The sequence below is a fragment of the Blennius ocellaris genome (genome assembly GCF_963422515.1).
Source record: "Blennius ocellaris genome assembly, chromosome: 9".
In the NCBI taxonomy this organism is placed as follows: Eukaryota; Metazoa; Chordata; class Actinopteri; order Blenniiformes; family Blenniidae; genus Blennius; species Blennius ocellaris.
The window spans coordinates 4,342,931-4,360,155 of NC_137658.1; the positions used below are offsets into that span (position 1 = coordinate 4,342,931).

Here is a 17,225-nt window from a genome sequence, read left to right on the forward strand (position 1 = left end):
ATTGAGGAGATAAAGAGTTGAATTGTTTTTAAATCGGGTGTAAATTCTTTGTTGCATATTTTGCACACAGCCGGGCTCTTATCCACGCTTCCAGTTTACTAAACTGAAACTTTCTTCCTTTCCAGCGGCCCACAGGACGCTACAACATCAACGCACAGCGACTTGGATAAGTAACTTTAATCAGATTACTCTTTTAGAAATAGTAACACGTTAGATTACCCATTACTGAAAAAAACTTGTCACATGAGAGCAACATATTTTCCAGCATCACTGATTGTGATTGCTAAGTAATCTAAACTCCAAAATGGATTAAAACACGATTGTTGACAAAATACTATAAAGTAAAAGGTTAAATGTTATAATTATAAATTACAAACACAAAGTGAACAGCCAACTACAACAAGTCGAAGCTTAATGGGACCATTGTTTTGCTTCCAGGCGGTGTTTGCACAGCATTATGTGAGGAACAGCAAGCTTCAGATAACAGTCGTGATTAAACACCAGCTGGGTTTCATGATCGATCCGACAGTTTTATATGAGGTCACAGTCAAGAGGACAGAAGGACTTTAGTGCTCAAGCGGTTAGATTGTCAAACTGTGGTACACCTACGAGGAGTGGTACATGAGCACAGGGGCAAGTCATACATTTATATTGTTTTAATCAATTGTATTTGAAAATTACTGCGGTCGAAATGAACGAATTGCTTTGTCGCAATTAATTTAAAACATTTAACTTGTTAAAAAAAAACATTAACGCAATTAATAGAGTTTTGTTGACTTAAGGGTTTGTTTGTTTTTTAACTCTCTAGCCTTTGGTTACTGAGCAACCTGACTACAGAGCAGCAGAATACCGAGTAACGACGGGGGGGCGGTGGAATATTAGAGGTGAAGCTCCACTTTAAAAGCTCGTTGGACGTAGTGAAAGTCATTTACACACCTTGCAAAGCCCAATTCAACGACCACAGAAGTAATTCTGCGCAGCGAGACAGCAGGTTGCCATGTTGGCTGACCGGTGGCTAAATCCCTCCTCACCCGAAACACACATTTCCTTCGTTCCCTGATGTTTTTGCTCGATAAAATCATTCCGTCTGCTCAGCCACAACATGCAAAAGTCGCCAAAAGGCGGAGAATGAATGTTGCAGACTCTGGCGAATGAATTAATGATGTCTGCAATTGCCTTGCTAGTTCTGCAGCTCCAGCTCCTTATTTATTCATTTGACTCGGTGTGACAAGTTATTCCCACAGCACCGACTGGAAGGCAAAGGAGGCCGACAGGAGTGCCATTCATTCATTGCTCAGAGTTTGGAGGCCGTCTGTGTGGAGTGGGCTAATTTCAACCTGCATATTTTATTTCATGACGATGTTTAATAGGTTTTTGTTAAAGCGGCAGCTTCCTGCAAGTCAGATATGAAGGATCAAAGGGGGACATCAATGGGTCTCGTACATTTGCTTGGAAATAAAGACAATGACGAAGATGGCATGAGACACTGAGATACAAATTTGAGGACGGGCCAAATTGTGACGTATATTTTACCGCTCCGCTGAGAGCTGAATGACCATCGCTACGGTAACGAGTCTCGGCCACGTTAACCTGCAAATGGGGGAGCAAATGTAACCGGAATAACAGGACAGCTGCTTGTCTCTTTAATCAACCGCGACATGTTTCACCTCAAAAGGTCACAAGCTGAACCAACAGTTTAATAAATCAACAAGCCGACGGCGCCAAAGGTCTCATGGAACATTTAAAACTCAGATCAAAGTGAGACCTGCAAAACCCTCCGGCTCAAGGTTCCTGATCATTCTGCTCATTTCTGCCTTCGTTCTGTAATCATGGAAATATTTAACTGTTTTAGCTGAAGGAGGTCATTGAAAAAGTTTGTTTCCTGTTTTAGCAGCATTATTAAAACTGGAAAATAACAAAAAAAAGCCCCTCTTGTGGTGCGTTGAGTTAAATCTTGATGGTGACCTGGTTTGACAGGTTTTGTAGCAGGAAGGGCATCACAGACAATCTCCCTAAGTCTGTGATGCAAGTTGTCAGTAAAAAGTAAAATTAAAAAAAAATATATATATATATATATATATATAAAAAGGAAAATCAAAGTTTAAATGTAAAATAGTAATTGACTGAAGTTACTAAATACATCTTGCAAGATTAAAAACTGAACCTACTGGTCTAAGGAACCCCTCAAAGTTGGTCCTTTACTCATTTCAGGATACAACAGATTTCAAGCTGAAGATCACAACACACATGAATCAAACCGAAGAAATCCTGCGTAACATTTATATAAAACCTAACATGTCTTCTGGTCAGAAGCAGTGGATAGACACTTGTGGCCTCGGGCCACGACCGTGAACGAGCACTGCTCATAGTAAATAAATGCTGAAAAATCACAACAAAGCAGTCGACTCAGAGGTGTTGGTGAACAGAAGCGAGTACAAACCCACATGGTGACATTTTCATATTAAACTCATTCAACCTGAAGACAAACGAACGGAAAGAAACAAAAGATCCTCTCCACATGAGGCCCCTTCTTCACTGACATTTAATCAGATTCCATTATTTGCATTCATCCTGAATGTCACTCGTCCATCCCTCCATCATCTGATCACTCAGCCAACAAACCAACAACTTTACAACATAATGGAGTTGATATCTTGCATTTTGAATTTGTGTTATAAAAACCTACTCGCCTGAAAAGATGAGACCAAAACACTGATACAAAGGGACACTGAATTCGATTGAACGGATGGAGTTAGCACATTAGCTGAGCTGTTAGCACGGTGTGGGTCAGAGTAATGACTCATTCACTCAGTGAGTGGGAGGAAGATGCTCTAAAACAGGGGTGGCCAACCCGTGGCTCGTCGCCTCATTGAGCCCATCGGTGTGGTCGGCAATATGCTACAAGCTCATTCTTGTCAAAAGTAGTTGACTTTTCTGCAGAAACAACATTGTTCTCTAGAGCAGCCCGCTGCAGGGACCGTCTGCAAATTACACAAAACTGAAACAGCAAAGACCAATACTACAAAAATACCTCATAACGTGACTGGTGTTCACTGCAGTGTTACCAGAATCACTGCAGCCTTCACTTGATCGCACCATGATAGTGATATGTGGTTTCGCCGTCGGAGCAGTTGTGCAGTTTGCAGACGGTCCCTGAGGATTTGCGTGGCTGAGGAATTAAATTATTCCTGCTAATGCTGTAAATCCATGGACTAATTACAAAGAGAAGAAGACACAGTGAAACAGATGAAGATGCAACAACACAGAGGCAGACGTCAAGCACGCTAATGCTAACAGCTACTGCAGCGAGAGTCTACCGGTATGATACAGAGTTACATCTGTCATGTGTCTATCAGGAGGACGGAGTTGGTTCAGGATTAATAGGGACGCCCTCTTTTCCAGTAAACAGGAGTTTCAACAAACAGTAACCATAAAGCCACCAGCTCCGGCGAATGCAAAAGCTCATAGTTTCAGCACAGGGCGAGACAGACTCACGTTCTCACCCATGACAAAAATCAGGAGCCCACAGACTTCGGTAACTGTAACTCAGTAACTAACTGCACGATAGTAATCAGTCACTGGCACACTGCAAGAACAGATTAATGTCTCTGGTAACATGGCTGTGTTTTCGTCTCCGCTGCTATGATGTGATCGCTCGCCGAGATGGATGTGCCTGCACTTCATGTACACACACACACACACACGTGTCACATGTGCACACTTCAGTGACTCCGGCTACTTTCTAGGTCTAGGACAACAGATATGGAAGCTGCACGCCTCCTCCTCCTCCTCCTCCTCCCTGCAGGCGATGGACGATGGAGGAAGAGGACGAAGGTTACACATCGCCAGCCAGGCGTCGGCCCATTTGTATCTCAGTGGGACAATAAAGAGGGAGGACGACATCGAAATCAGGCCGGGGTGGGGGGGGGGGGGGGGGGGGGGGGGTGATTGGCTTAAAAACATGAAGATAAAAGATAAAAACATGAAGGAATGGTTAAAAGTAGAAACCAAAAAAGTGTTTCTTCATTTGTTATTCTATTATCTTTTCAACCTATTTCTACATTCTTTGAAATAAAGATGGGATTTATTTACATTTTGTGGGTCCCTTTTAATCAGGTTTGAATAGGTTTATCTTATATTAATTTAATGTAATATATATTGCTATATTAATTTTTTGACCTCAATGTGTTATGTTTTTTAATATTACTTTGATATTTGTTGTCATTTAAAGATATTTCATAAATTTTTACTTTTCCTATTTGCACATCAGTTTTTCATTGATTCTTTCATTTTGATCTTTCATCATTTCAATATTATTGTCTTTTCAGTGTAATATCACAAATATTTAGATTTCAGGGGTATCAGTTTCTCTGTCTTTTAGTAATTGATATTTGTCAAGTATTTGTAAGCATTTCTTTTCATTTCATCTTTTATTTTACAGTTTTATACAGATTTGTCATAAAATGGTCAAATCTGTCAATTTAAACACATTTTACCTCAAAAAATGCCTTGATGAGAGACAATTCTTTTTAAAAATGGGTAAACCTTTTGATTTAAAATGTTCTTATTTTATAATGATGCTGTGCACTACATTCAATATACTTTGACTCTGTTCAATTTAAATTGTACCAACTTTTTTGGCATTATGCTTATTTCTTTCATCATACAAGCATAAAATCTAACCTTTTTCTTATCTTTTTTCGTTATTATTTTAAATACCAGTGAGTGTACACACATATACATGATTTTGTACAAATATACGAGTCTAAAGCTGCACGAATCGTCACAAAGCCTCATAGAAAAGATGTTTTGTCGAGTTATTTCCTTTTCTTAGTGGAATTTTTCACATTTTCTGATGATGGTGCAAGAAGAGAAAATAAAATCTGGTTTTCCGGCTGAAAACGAAGTTGAAGCGAAGCTGGAAAAAAAATCTGCAACAAAAGGTGCTCAACTTTTGCTTTGGACTGATGAGTGTGTGTGTGTGTGTGTGTGTGTGTGTGTGTGTGTGTGTGTGTGTGTGTGTGTGTGTGTGTGTGTGTGTGTGTGTGTGTGTGTGTGTGTGTGTGTGTGTGTGTGTGTGTGTGCCAGCTGGTGGAGCAGCACTATACACTGAATTAGTAAAAGCAAGCTGTGCAACTCGCAGCGTGTTTGTGCTCGGAGAGGCTCGCGCTACATAATGCATGCTCAGCTGAGTGTTTGTCTTCACTCCACGCCTCCAACGCCCTCCTGAAGGATTATGGGTAAAAAAAAAAAAAAAAAAAGGTTTGTCCCACCATATGCTGGTTGCTTCCCAGCTGTTTTGTTGCTGCTTCATTCATTGTTAAATGTTTCTTTTATGCCTAAACTCCCAGATCATAGAGCATCTTCCTCCCAATAACTGTAACTTTCTTCCACAGTAACTCGTTAAAAAAACAAAAAACGACCTTTTTAAGAAGAGGAAAATATACATTTCAGTTAAATGAACACAGGCCAACGCTAACTATAGGATAATGCTAACTACAGCTAACGATACTCCTCCAGAAAGCAGGAGTTCGATGCAATAGTAATGGATCTGCTTTCAAGTCGTCGCGCAGTGCTAATGCTAAAGCTAACAGTGGGTATATTGAGACGGCAGGTCTGAAACGTCGAGTCAAATATAATGGATTCATGAGGGCCCCGGACCGTGTCTGTAAAACTGTCTGTAAAACTTTCTTCACTCCTGGGGGGGTCGGTTTTCTCACTTTCTCGCTGTTTACTTAGATTTGAGGTGGAATTTTTTGCCGTGGATAAAATAAATTTCTTCCCGCGCAGCGCACACTAATGTTTTTGTCACGTTTTACTAAGTCGAACTCAAAGGGATGTCGGTATTTTCGAGCATTGAACACTGCTCGGTCCCGCTCTGTCCTTCATCAGGACACGTCGTTGTTAATGAGACTCTCACGAGACAAAATCACGGTTTAATAAGGGAGGAAAGTAATCATAATGTAATTATTGCGTTTGCAAAAATCCCTTCCTTTACTCGTTAATTCAAAGAAGTATGAAAGTATTTTAAGAATGACGGAGAAAAAAAAGTTCATTTTGGCCTGTAGCTCCCAAAGAACCTGATCATTCATGAAACTATTTCATTTTATTAATACAAAAAGGAAAATGTTTACCTTTATCAGTCAACGTATATAATTAGAGGTTTTCTCCCTCCATCACAGCTATAAAACAAAGTGTGTTGTCTTGTTGACTGTTCAACCCTCTACAATCAGCAGTAACAAAATAACCCTGTGAGACAAACGCGACGGTGAGATGAACACATGCTTGATGTGCGTCCACGCGTGGTGCGACGACCTCCGTCTGGAAGCGGGAGTACGGAGTCCGGGTTTCCCAGCAGTGACGCGGGGAGATAATGACCGACGTCCACCGATATGAAAATGTGACGGATTACCTCTGAACAGAAAAGGTTGTTTGTGTCCTTCCTTCAGCTATTTTTCCTGTCGATAACTGCCCCCCCCCCCACCACCACCACCACCACCACCAACCCCTCCTCCTTTTCACTCCATCAGGGTTAAGAGGGCTGTGGTAAGTGGCCGGCGGCGTGCTGGCAGGGTGGGCGGCGGCGCTGTGTGGGTGGGAGGTTTGTCATGCCTGCCAACTGCTGAAGTACAGTGATGGATGGTCCAGCGAGATTGAAAAACCGCAAGAATAACATTTTTTAAAAGAAATATATATATATATATATATATATATATATACAAATTCAAGGGCCACTTCAATCTTACTCTACGCTTTATCATCCGCAGGAAACTGATCACTAGCTTCATAAAAAAAAAATATATATATATATATATATATATATATATATAATAATCATAGATTTTTTTTTTTTTTTTGCTTTAAAATCCACAGTAATGTGTTAAAATCATTTTTTTTCCCCAAAAAGATGAAAATGAAAAATGAAATGCTGTAAAATGGGAAAAAAACTAAAAAACAAAACGACTCAGCAGGAGTAAATAACTATTTTGGATATTTTGGGCCATCTATCAATTTATTTAGATATCTGTTGCTTTTTTTTGTTTGCTTTGCTTTTGTTATGTTTTTGTTTTTTTCTGTTGTTGCTCCCACATGTACAAACATTTTCAAATTAAATCATATGTTAATTTAGTCGCTCTTAGACATATATTACAGATTTATTTTTTAACGACAAGTGAAACAGGAACGTTTTTATCTTGCTTTTCTAGTGTGCCGCACGAAACGCAGGAAAACCAATGAAAAATGGCAATGGAACCTTTCAAAATGAAGCCTCACGGAAACAGAAAAAACGGTTTTAAACGGAGGATTAAACCTATTAAAAAAAAAGATACCACACTGAAATTGCACATCAAAAAATCCAGAACTAGGGGACACAAAGCAGAATAATAAAATCAGTAAATATTACTCACAGCAACGTCGCAATGGAAGAGGAAAAAGCAATACTTGTGCTCAAGACAAGAAAAAATCACCACTATTCTACCGGCTAATAAAGGAAGGACAACAGTCATCAAGTACATGTATGAGAAACAGTAAGAAATGAAGATAGAAGATGGGAACGCATACGAAATACTGAAAAAGAGATTCTACAGAAGAAAAGAAAACGACACTAAAAACCCTGTTAAATAACACAAGAAGTATACAACCACCGAATCCCCACAGGCAGCATCACCCCAGAATATATGGGACTCGAAAAATACATTAACAAAAATGCATCATGATGACGCATCTGAAATAACATCGTCTAATAGTGGTGAAGCGTGCGAGTTCCCAGAGAAACTGATGTTCAACAGACCCGAGAAAAACAGAGAGCATTGTATATTTTTTTTCTTTTTCAGAAAATATTATTTCATTAATTCAAAAAAACAGATACACATTTTTTTTATAATACATTTTTATACATGATTATGAGATAATTATCTTGTTAATTGAGAAAAACAGAACCGATATTTTTTTTACGTGAATGCAATATGCAAAAAAATAGCTCAAGACCAGTGAACACTTTAGAAAAGCTTTGAATAAGTCACAAAACCATCGTCTGTGAGCACTTCATTAAACATTTTAGAAAACTCGCCTGTGAACACTTCTTGAAGATCATGATTAAGTTCATATGTGATTTTTATCATGAGTTACAGTAAAATCTCCTTTGTTCCATATATTAATGTGTTCTGTTTAAAAAAGATCTAATAGCCATTATTTGGCTCTTGTTGCTAAATAAGTAGCTTCCTACAGCACATAATTGCACATTAAGAGTCCAAAGCGAGGCTCATTGCAGCACTATAAACCTTGTAGTCTCGTTATATTATAGTTCGGTCATTTAAATATGACGACTTTGCTCAAAGTTTTTCCACCTGGACCGTTGAAGCGAGTCTTTCTGTCTGCGATTGTTCCAACGTCTGAACGAGGTTTAGCTCGGAGTGTAACTCATGACCTGCGTGTGTTCGGGGGCTCGGCGGGTGAAAGAAGCTGTCACGCCGCCGCCGGGTGACTTCCTGTCACCGCCTGACAAGCACAAAATCACCGGAGCAGCCGATTAATTAGCCGATTCGTGATGAATCGCCGATTTATTTCGCAGAGTGAGGGCGTGAATGGACGACGACACTTTTTACTGAAAAGCAAATTGTGGTTTTGTTCAGGTGAAATGCTTTAAAAAAAAAAAAAAGGACATTCTTCCCCCTACAGGAGAGACGACGAATTGCAGTGTAGAAGCGATGGAGAGGCGACCCGTCCTGCCACAGCCCTCTAAAAACTCCTCTACCAACCAGAGTAAAAAAAAAAAAAAAGCCGTAACCGTCTAAATATTTGCCCGTGACTCATCTGATGGGGGAGAAACAGTGGCGGTGAGTCAGAGAGGCGTCGCCGAGTCGTCTGTTCGGGGACAAACGACCCGACGCTTCATCGGGCGGGTGAGATCACTGAAAGGCCCATTAACACAAATCAGCCGCTGACAAAAGTTCAGAGGTCGGCGATAGCGGAGGAGATTTTTTTTTTTTTTTACACAGTCGTAAAGCAAAACTTCTCAACTCCATAAATAAACTGACAGAGTGGAAAGTTTTGGAAACGGAACTGTTGCAAGTCTCATTGAATTGAATTTAGAAAAGGGACTTGTTGTTTTCAGAACCTTTACTGTAAACACCCGCCACACTGTGACAGAGCGTCTCCACCGCAAACGGACAGACTGAGTTTGTCCAGTTTTTTCCACTTTGGCCGGAGTTTTCAGACATAAGCATTTTCATTGACTTGTCGCTTTGTGCACATGTAAACAAAAAGCATCGTTTTCATCTGCTTTTATGTGAAACAAACAGAAAGTAATCAGGAAGTCACCAAATACGGTCACACACTATAAAACATTACAAAAAGGCTCAAAGCTGCTGTTCCTCGGCAGGTAATTTGGGTGTCCTGTATCTAACTTTAACTGTTTTAACGCCAAACACTGGAGGACACGCCCACTCCCACCAACATACTGAAGCACAACAAGTCTGCAGAAACAGGAAGTTACTATATATAGTCAACAGGTTAGAGAGACAATATGTACGATATTTTGCGTAAAATACAAAGAAAGTAAATAATCTGTGTTTTGATCTGTTCTGGGATTTAAAGTAAAGGATATTTAGCCTTTGTAATATCACTTTGTACCACAGGGGGGCGCACTGAGTCACTTGACGATGACGCGTGTCCTCAAGGAAGAATTCATGTACGCAGACACAACAATGGACGTGGAGGAAAGATCTACAACTGGCAAGGAAAAACAAGGTGCGAGGACACAAGCCACCGGCTCACTACTGCCACCAAATGGACAAAAGCAGTGGTACATCTGTTTTTAAAACTGGAGACTCCCTTTAAATGAAGAGTAAAGTGTCGAAGTTAATACTTTCATGCAAAATAGTTCAGAAATATTAGCTTCATATGAAGATTTTTTTGTATTTTGTAAGTGATATTGTGTGTGTGTGTGTCTACAGCTGTGAGGTAAAGGTTGATGACGAGAGGTGGAAAACTTTAACTGCAAGTTCTTTGAACATGATGTGAATTAAAAAGTGATTAAAAAGTTTTTTGCCGACTTGTGGCTCACAAAACAAAATGAAATAAAAACACAAAAAACCGAAACGTAACAGAGCAAAGCAAAGCCAAACGCAAGTAAATGAAATAACTAATGCCCAACCAGGCCTGAAATGACAGTCATATATGACAGAAATATGAATTGATTAAGAGTAGCTGTATTTAGTTACTTCCATCTCTGATGATTACTTTCCGCTGTATGTAACGACGCCTTCCTTTGAAGTGAAGTAACTCAGATATTCTGTACTGAATATTGGCAATCACCCATTCTCTCTCTCTCTCTCTCTCACACACACACACACACACACACACACACACACACACACACACACACACACACACACACACACACACACACACACACACACACACACACAACAGCACCACCGATTGAGCGAGCGTTCGCGCACAGGGGCACGCGCACTAATTTCCATCGGCGTTTCCTCCGTGCTCTGCAGAGGAGCCGAACCGAACCGGAGGAGGAGGAAGATGAAGAGGAGGAGGAGGAGGAGATCCCATGCGTTCACCTGGATGGAGGAACAGGCAGGAGGAGGAAGAGCGCGAGGGAGAGGGAGAGGAAGAGGGGAGCGCCGGGCTGGATGGATTTTGCGCAGGGAGGAGGGAGGAGCGCGTGTTTCCGGTCGTTACACTGGAACACTCCGCAGGTGCAGGTACCTGCAGCCTGCGCGCGGGATTTTCCCCTCCACACACACACACACACACACACACACACACACACACACACACACACACACACACACACACACACACACACACACACACACACACACACACACACACACACAAATACGCGAGCCTTAAATTAATAAATTATACGATATAATAGAAGAAGCTCACACCCCCTCTAAATGTGTGAAACCCTGCAAGACGCTGAGCGCATCCCACCATCCCTTCATCCCTTCATCCCTTTATCCATCCCTGCAGGGATCCAGGCACAAAAGAGCGAACTTGCGCCTCCTCCTCCACCTCCTCCTCTTCCTCACCGTGACAATATGGTACGTTTGGTTTTACTAACCTGATGCGTCCGGAGCGGAGGAAAGGAAACCGACCAGTGTGCAGCCAGAACTCCGACTGATGACTGCACAATATGACTGCCTCTCTCTCTCTCTCGCTCTCTCTCTCTCTCGCTCTCTCTCTCTCTCTTCCTCCTCCTCCTCTATTACCTCACAGCCTCATCTCAAGTCCTCCAAAGGAAGCAGGAAAACATGGCGACACATTTGGACGCATCTTTTATTTGTATTTTTTTCTTTCTTTCTACGCGCATAAATACACGCAGAAATGAGAGAGCGCGCGTTTCCAAACCAGCATCAGGTCCGTTAATTCAGATCACCTTGGAAACGCTGCAAAAAAAGAAGAAAAAAAATCTAATTTCAAAGCAGCAACGCGTTTCAAAAAAGTTGTGACGTGCCGAAAAGAAATGAATGGAAAAGTCATTGACAACGATAAATATCACAAGTAGAGTAAGATTTAATAGATAATTAGCTCATTAGATTGAGAAATTGGCTCATATTTTACCCAAAAAATACCGTTTTTAAATTGAATACAATGTGAAGAATAGAGATCAAACCGATTGGAAGATTTAATATCTGATATGTTGATTTTGGAAATAGGTTTTTAAATGTATTGACACACAACATCAACGGTCATTGTTGAGGGCTCATTCACCACAGGACACACACACACACACACACACACACACACACACACACACACACACACACACACACACACACACGCACACGCACACACAGTGTAAACAAGGGAACAGGTGGTGGCTGTCTGATGCTCGATACCACAATGGCACAAGTGCAGACTCACAACGCCACATTAATACAACTTTCATTGGTGAATAAACTCGTGAAAGTAGATTTTCTTTCTGTCTTCAAGTGTTTTCATGAATTTATTTGACCTGCAGTGGATCGTTTCTACTTCCTTGTACCAAATTAAATTCATCTGGAGCCTTAAAAGACCTTTTTAAAAAAATAAAGCCGATACTGAAGCCATCTGTACAGTTTTACTGTGTTTACCAAACCTGTGTTTAAATTCGTAAAATAAGAACTGGACTTTGGTCCAGTCTCAAAAGTAAACATGAACGCCACCCAAACCAAATGAAGGCGTGAACATCTTCGTCCACTTGTTCCTTTTCTAGATTCCCAAAAGTGTCTTTTTAATCAATCTGAACACATAACGGTCGGTTTATGTTGTCAGGTCAGGAAAATTTGAAACGTTGCCATGGTTACGCGAGAAAAGAAAACATCTCAGAAGTAAAGACTTTCCATGAAAACGTTAGGGCATCAGAAACACCCATAATAAGACGGCTTCAGTGAGCAGTGGAGCGAACTTCATGTTGGATGTCAGAAATTGGACATGCATGAAGCAGCCGGGAGCTGTTTCATGACAAAACCCACACACACGCAAGGAGGGTGTAATTGTATTAGGCTGTGGTTCCTTTAAATAGCATAAAAAAAGGACAAATCTAATTAGTGTGGTTTTTTGGTGTGTGTGTGTGTGTGTGTGTGTGTCCAGTAAGCCTGCAGGCTCAGTACAGCAGCAGGAAACATGCACATCATGTGTTGCTGCAGTCTGGACACAGATCACACCTCTGCAGGGCTTTCATGCGTCTTCAATAATTAGGCCCCGCCCCCTTTCCTCATCAACCAATCACTCCAAAGCATAGTTGAAAACTGCAGCATCTGGCTACCCTGGTGCTGACCAGCATTTAATTAAATAGTGACACTTTTATATTTTTTATTCCAATTTTAACTAATTAATGACATTTAATTTAATGATGTATTTATTTAATTTCGGCACATTAAGTCCCCCATAGCCTCCAACTAGAAAGCACAGTGGCGGCACCATCATGTGTGTGAGTTTGAACTGCTGTCCACCAGAAACCTGAATATTTCACGTTTATATAAAAGCATGACAGATTCGATGAGCGGAAGATTTACAGAAATTTGCATTTTATTATTTAAAAAAAAAACATACAATATTTAACATAAAAAAAAACAAACAAACAATGTTTACAGTGTGAAGGTTTGTGTAGAAAAGGGGGAATGAACTCTGGCTCCCTCTGCTGGCGGCCTCGTGGAGGGTTTAGGAGTCGTTGGGGAGGCCGAACAGTTTGACGGTTCCTGCCTCTCGGTTGTTGTCGTACTTGCCCTCCTTGTCGTCGCAGGCGTAGGCCAGCAGTGGCCTCTTGGGGTGCCACGCCACCGTGAAGGTGGGCGAGTCACACTGGACCTCCCACAGCTTCTCTCCTGGGGGGGTGGGGGTGGGGGGAAGGGCAACAGGTCAGAGGGTCTGATAACCTTGACTGGGGTTTTCACTCAAATTATCCCAAAAAATTTCGCTATGGAATTGTTTCTAGTTATTTTGTGTCATTTATGGCCGATACAGCTTTTGAGATTTATATATTTTTATAGATTCATCTCGTCTATCGTATTTATAATTTGTGAAAGAGTGCCGTCCGGCGAAATATTTTTCAACGAGCATATTCATGTTAAATGCTGATTTGTCTGCTTGCAAGCCCCTGAATGTTTTATAAACTTCTGTTTAACTGGATTTTAACATGTTCGTTATCTTCAGGGTGTCCTGAAACACGCTGATAAATAAGATGGATTATTATTATTACTATCACTGGAATCTCCTCCTCACTCCTCTGGTGAAGCCGTGAGCTTGTGTAGTTTGCGACCGACCTGTTTCCACCTCGGCAATGTCGATGAAGTGATCCTCGGAGGCGGAGGCCAGCATCTTCCCGTCATGGCTGAAGCTCAGCGTCCTGACCGGCCAGTCCAGCCTGCACACACACACACACACACACACACGAGATGGTGAGGATCTTTATCCTATAGAGGGGGGGGGGGCGTTTCCCCACCCGACCGAGGAGGCAGACCCACCTGGAGAAGCAGCGCACGCACACCAGCTCCTCCACGTCCCACAGGCTGACCAGGGCGTCGGCGCTGCCCGTGGCGAAGTACCGGCCCGCCGGGTCGAACTTGATGCAGATGCAGTTGGAGGGGTGGGCGTTGATGGACTGAATGGGCTTCAGCTCCGGGTAGCTGAGGACGGAGCACATTGGGTCACAACCTGAGGTCTGGGACCCTTCAATAGAGCCTCCCACCCACCCACCCACCCACCCACCCACACACACACACACCCACACACCCACACACACACACACACCCACACACACAACCTGAGGATGTTGATGCAGCCGTTGCCGTTGGTGAGGAAGAACATGTCGTTGTCGTTGTTCCACGAGATCTCGTTCACCTCGAACTTGAACTGCTCCTCGGCTCTTGAGCGGTGCGTCTTGGCGTCGATGAACGTCACCACGTCGTCCTTGTTGCCCACGGCGATGGTCTGACCGTCGGGGCTCCAGCAGATGTTGATGTTCTCGCCTGACGTGGAGAATACGGGAACTTGGATCAAACTCCACACTGGTTCCACTATTGCCATATTACTATAGCAGAATGTGTTTTTTTGGGTGGGGGTTTTCCGGCGACGGTACCTTTGGTGTTGACGGTGGCGATGCACTTGGTGGTGCGGACGTCCCAGATGCGGATGGTTTTGTCTCCGGAGGCGGTGACGAACAGGTCGGGGTTGGTGGGGTGCCAGCAGAGCTGATCCACGCTGTCACCATGACCTCGGTAGTTGTTCTCCTTCACCTGCACACGATGACAACAACAACAACAACAGATCATCTATCTACTGCGCCTCATTATCTACCACAAAGAGACTCATATTTAAAGACCAAGTAAACACACATTTTTGGTCTGTATTCTGAGAAAAACAGGTAGTGCTTTTGATTTTTGTTACATCATATTTAAAAGCAGCAACTCACCTAAATTGTTTTTAATGACAAAACAATGCTGGTTTTTCTGTTATTTTTAATCATCAGTTCATTCACTTCATGCTGTGATATAGAAGGCTGTAATAACTAACTACATCAGTGAATATTTAAAGGGTAATATCGAATTGTATATACATAAAGGAAGCTCAGAGGATAAACAACCGTAAAACTAGAAGCTACAGACGTGTTCTTAAGGATTATATTTTATTTGAAAATGTAAATTATAGCCAAACTCATTGGATGTTTGATCGTGTCACAAAGAGTTTTGACATAGTCCCAAAAGGCAAATCACACCCAGATTTGTCATATAAATCTGTCTAATAAAGTGATATGTTATTCACGCCAATAGGGCTATATAATGTGCAATAACAGGTTTTAAACTTAAAACATCGTCTTCAGGACGTATAAATCTCACCATCGCGGTGCAGTTATTGTGATTTTGAGTTGCTGTAATAAGTCTGTTTACATAGAGTGAATATTATGATCTTCAATCAAATAAAAACGATTGAAAATAGTGGTTTTATTCCTCAAAACTGTTTCCAATGAATCGGGGCTAACGATAGCATGTTAGCATCAACCGAGCCTGTACTCACGAGTCGGTCTTTTTCCAGCACGAAGACACTGGCTGTCTTGTCAAAAGAACCGGAGGCCAGCCTCCGGCCATCGCAGCTCCACGCCACGGAGTGAACTTTGGCTGTATGAGCCGGGAATTCCCGACTTTTACTGTTACTTTTAAAGCTTTCCTGCATCTCCAAATAGTACTGCGACGCCATCTTGAATGAGGACGACATTGTTCTTCTTCACTGCTGCAGAGCGAGCGAGGCACCGCCCCCTGCCGGATCGGAGAGCACACGGAAACCCGTTCACAAAATGTTCAAAATAACTTCAAAACACGGTATTCTTACTTTTATTTGTTTTCATATTACATGATATGGAACGTTTTCGGGGTAGAAACCATCAGTTATTCCATCGGCGTAAATTATTTGTAGTTTATTTTAAGTTAATGCGTTTAATTGTCAGTTTTAAAAGCAAGCTGGCCATCACTGATGGTTAAGTTGATGGCCACCGACCCCTGCTGGCCACGAGAGCACACTAAAGTCAGTCGTAAATCATTGTAAATAACTTTAAAACACTTTTTCTTTTTTACTTTTGCCTCATTTCACAATGAATGATTTGATCCGTTTACTGTGTATTGTTTATTTCAAGAAAATATCCTACATTTTCAGTTTTAAAAACAACTTGACTATTGTTCACCTAACTAAATGGGTTGAACGACTTGTTTTGGAGAAAATTTTAGTTAGATTTGGTATTACACCGAATTTAAGGGAAATTCTGTGGGCCAGATTAAGCCAAATTTTCCCTTATGTTATAAAAGGTGATATTAGACATTTATTCTCTCTCTCTGTCTTTTGTTCTTTCTATGGATCTTGTCATTTTCTGTATAAAGGTTTCAGTCCATATTTCCAAAATCTGGAAATAAATAGTTTGAATTGATAAGTTAACTTTTTTTTTTTTTTTAATCTCTGATGTTTCCTCCGATTGAAAGATTGACATGTTGTTGCAGCAAACCTTTAACGACAATAATGTACTGTTCTCACAAAGTATCAGTTCATATACGTGTTAAATATTCATCATGTTGTAAAAAAATATATATATATATATTTTTTTATTCCTCAGCAATTTGTGGACATTAATGGGGAAACCAATCTCTCTCCGAATAACAAAACACACTCAGTCATTTTTATTTTGGACTGAAATTTATTTCAAGTGATGCCAAACTGAAAATCCACGTTTGGACTCCCAACAATCCCAAACACACACTTTATCTAGTCACGCGAACTCGGATCGCCACATACAGGGACTTGCTTTATACTGTACAACTCCATTAACAGCTTTTCTTCAGATATGAGAAGCTGAACTACCCTCTGATGCCCTCTGGTGGCCGGTGCAAAACAAAAGACCTGGATATGCATAAATAACCCGCTTTTAAGGTTCAGTGTGCGGCTATTAACGCCACCTGGTCATTCTGCATTCAGATAAATACACACAATGAGAGAGTAAAAAGCACATGACCGAGGTGAGAGAGTGGTACAAATTGCATACTCGTTAGAATTTCTTTTGCATCACATTTCAGGAAAGCTTCTTGTTTATTTATAGAGAGCAAAAAAAAATTGCTTGGGAGCGAGACTGGAGGTGGTTCAGAAGAGGAAGACAGGTGGAGGTGGGAGTCTGAGCAGAAGTAGACCCCCTTCTTTTTTCTTGTGTAGGCCCCTGAAGGTCGATTCTGGAGATGTTTTAA

At 41.4% G+C, this 17,225-nt stretch overlaps 2 protein-coding genes across 2 annotated transcripts in view; both read right to left on the reverse strand.

Annotated features, from left to right (window-relative positions):
* The window catches only part of cplx2b (complexin 2b), a gene marked incomplete at its 3' end in the record, with an annotated part of 23,243 nt that extends 12,109 nt beyond the window's left edge, over nt 1-11,134 (reverse strand). The window contains exon 1 of the mRNA XM_080502056.1: nt 11,087-11,134. The remainder of the gene's footprint in view (nt 1-11,086) is intronic.
* A 1,877-nt stretch (nt 11,135-13,011) lies between these two features.
* thoc3 (THO complex 3) lies at nt 13,012-15,699 on the reverse strand (the record flags this gene model as incomplete). Its single annotated transcript, XM_080502053.1, has 6 exons — nt 13,012-13,331; nt 13,770-13,870; nt 13,971-14,132; nt 14,270-14,474; nt 14,585-14,741; nt 15,520-15,699. The coding sequence occupies 6 exons, from the start codon at nt 15,697-15,699 to the stop codon at nt 13,168-13,170; spliced, it is 969 nt and encodes a 322-aa protein (XP_080358179.1). The 3' UTR covers nt 13,012-13,167.
* Between the last annotated feature and the right edge of the window lie 1,526 nt (nt 15,700-17,225).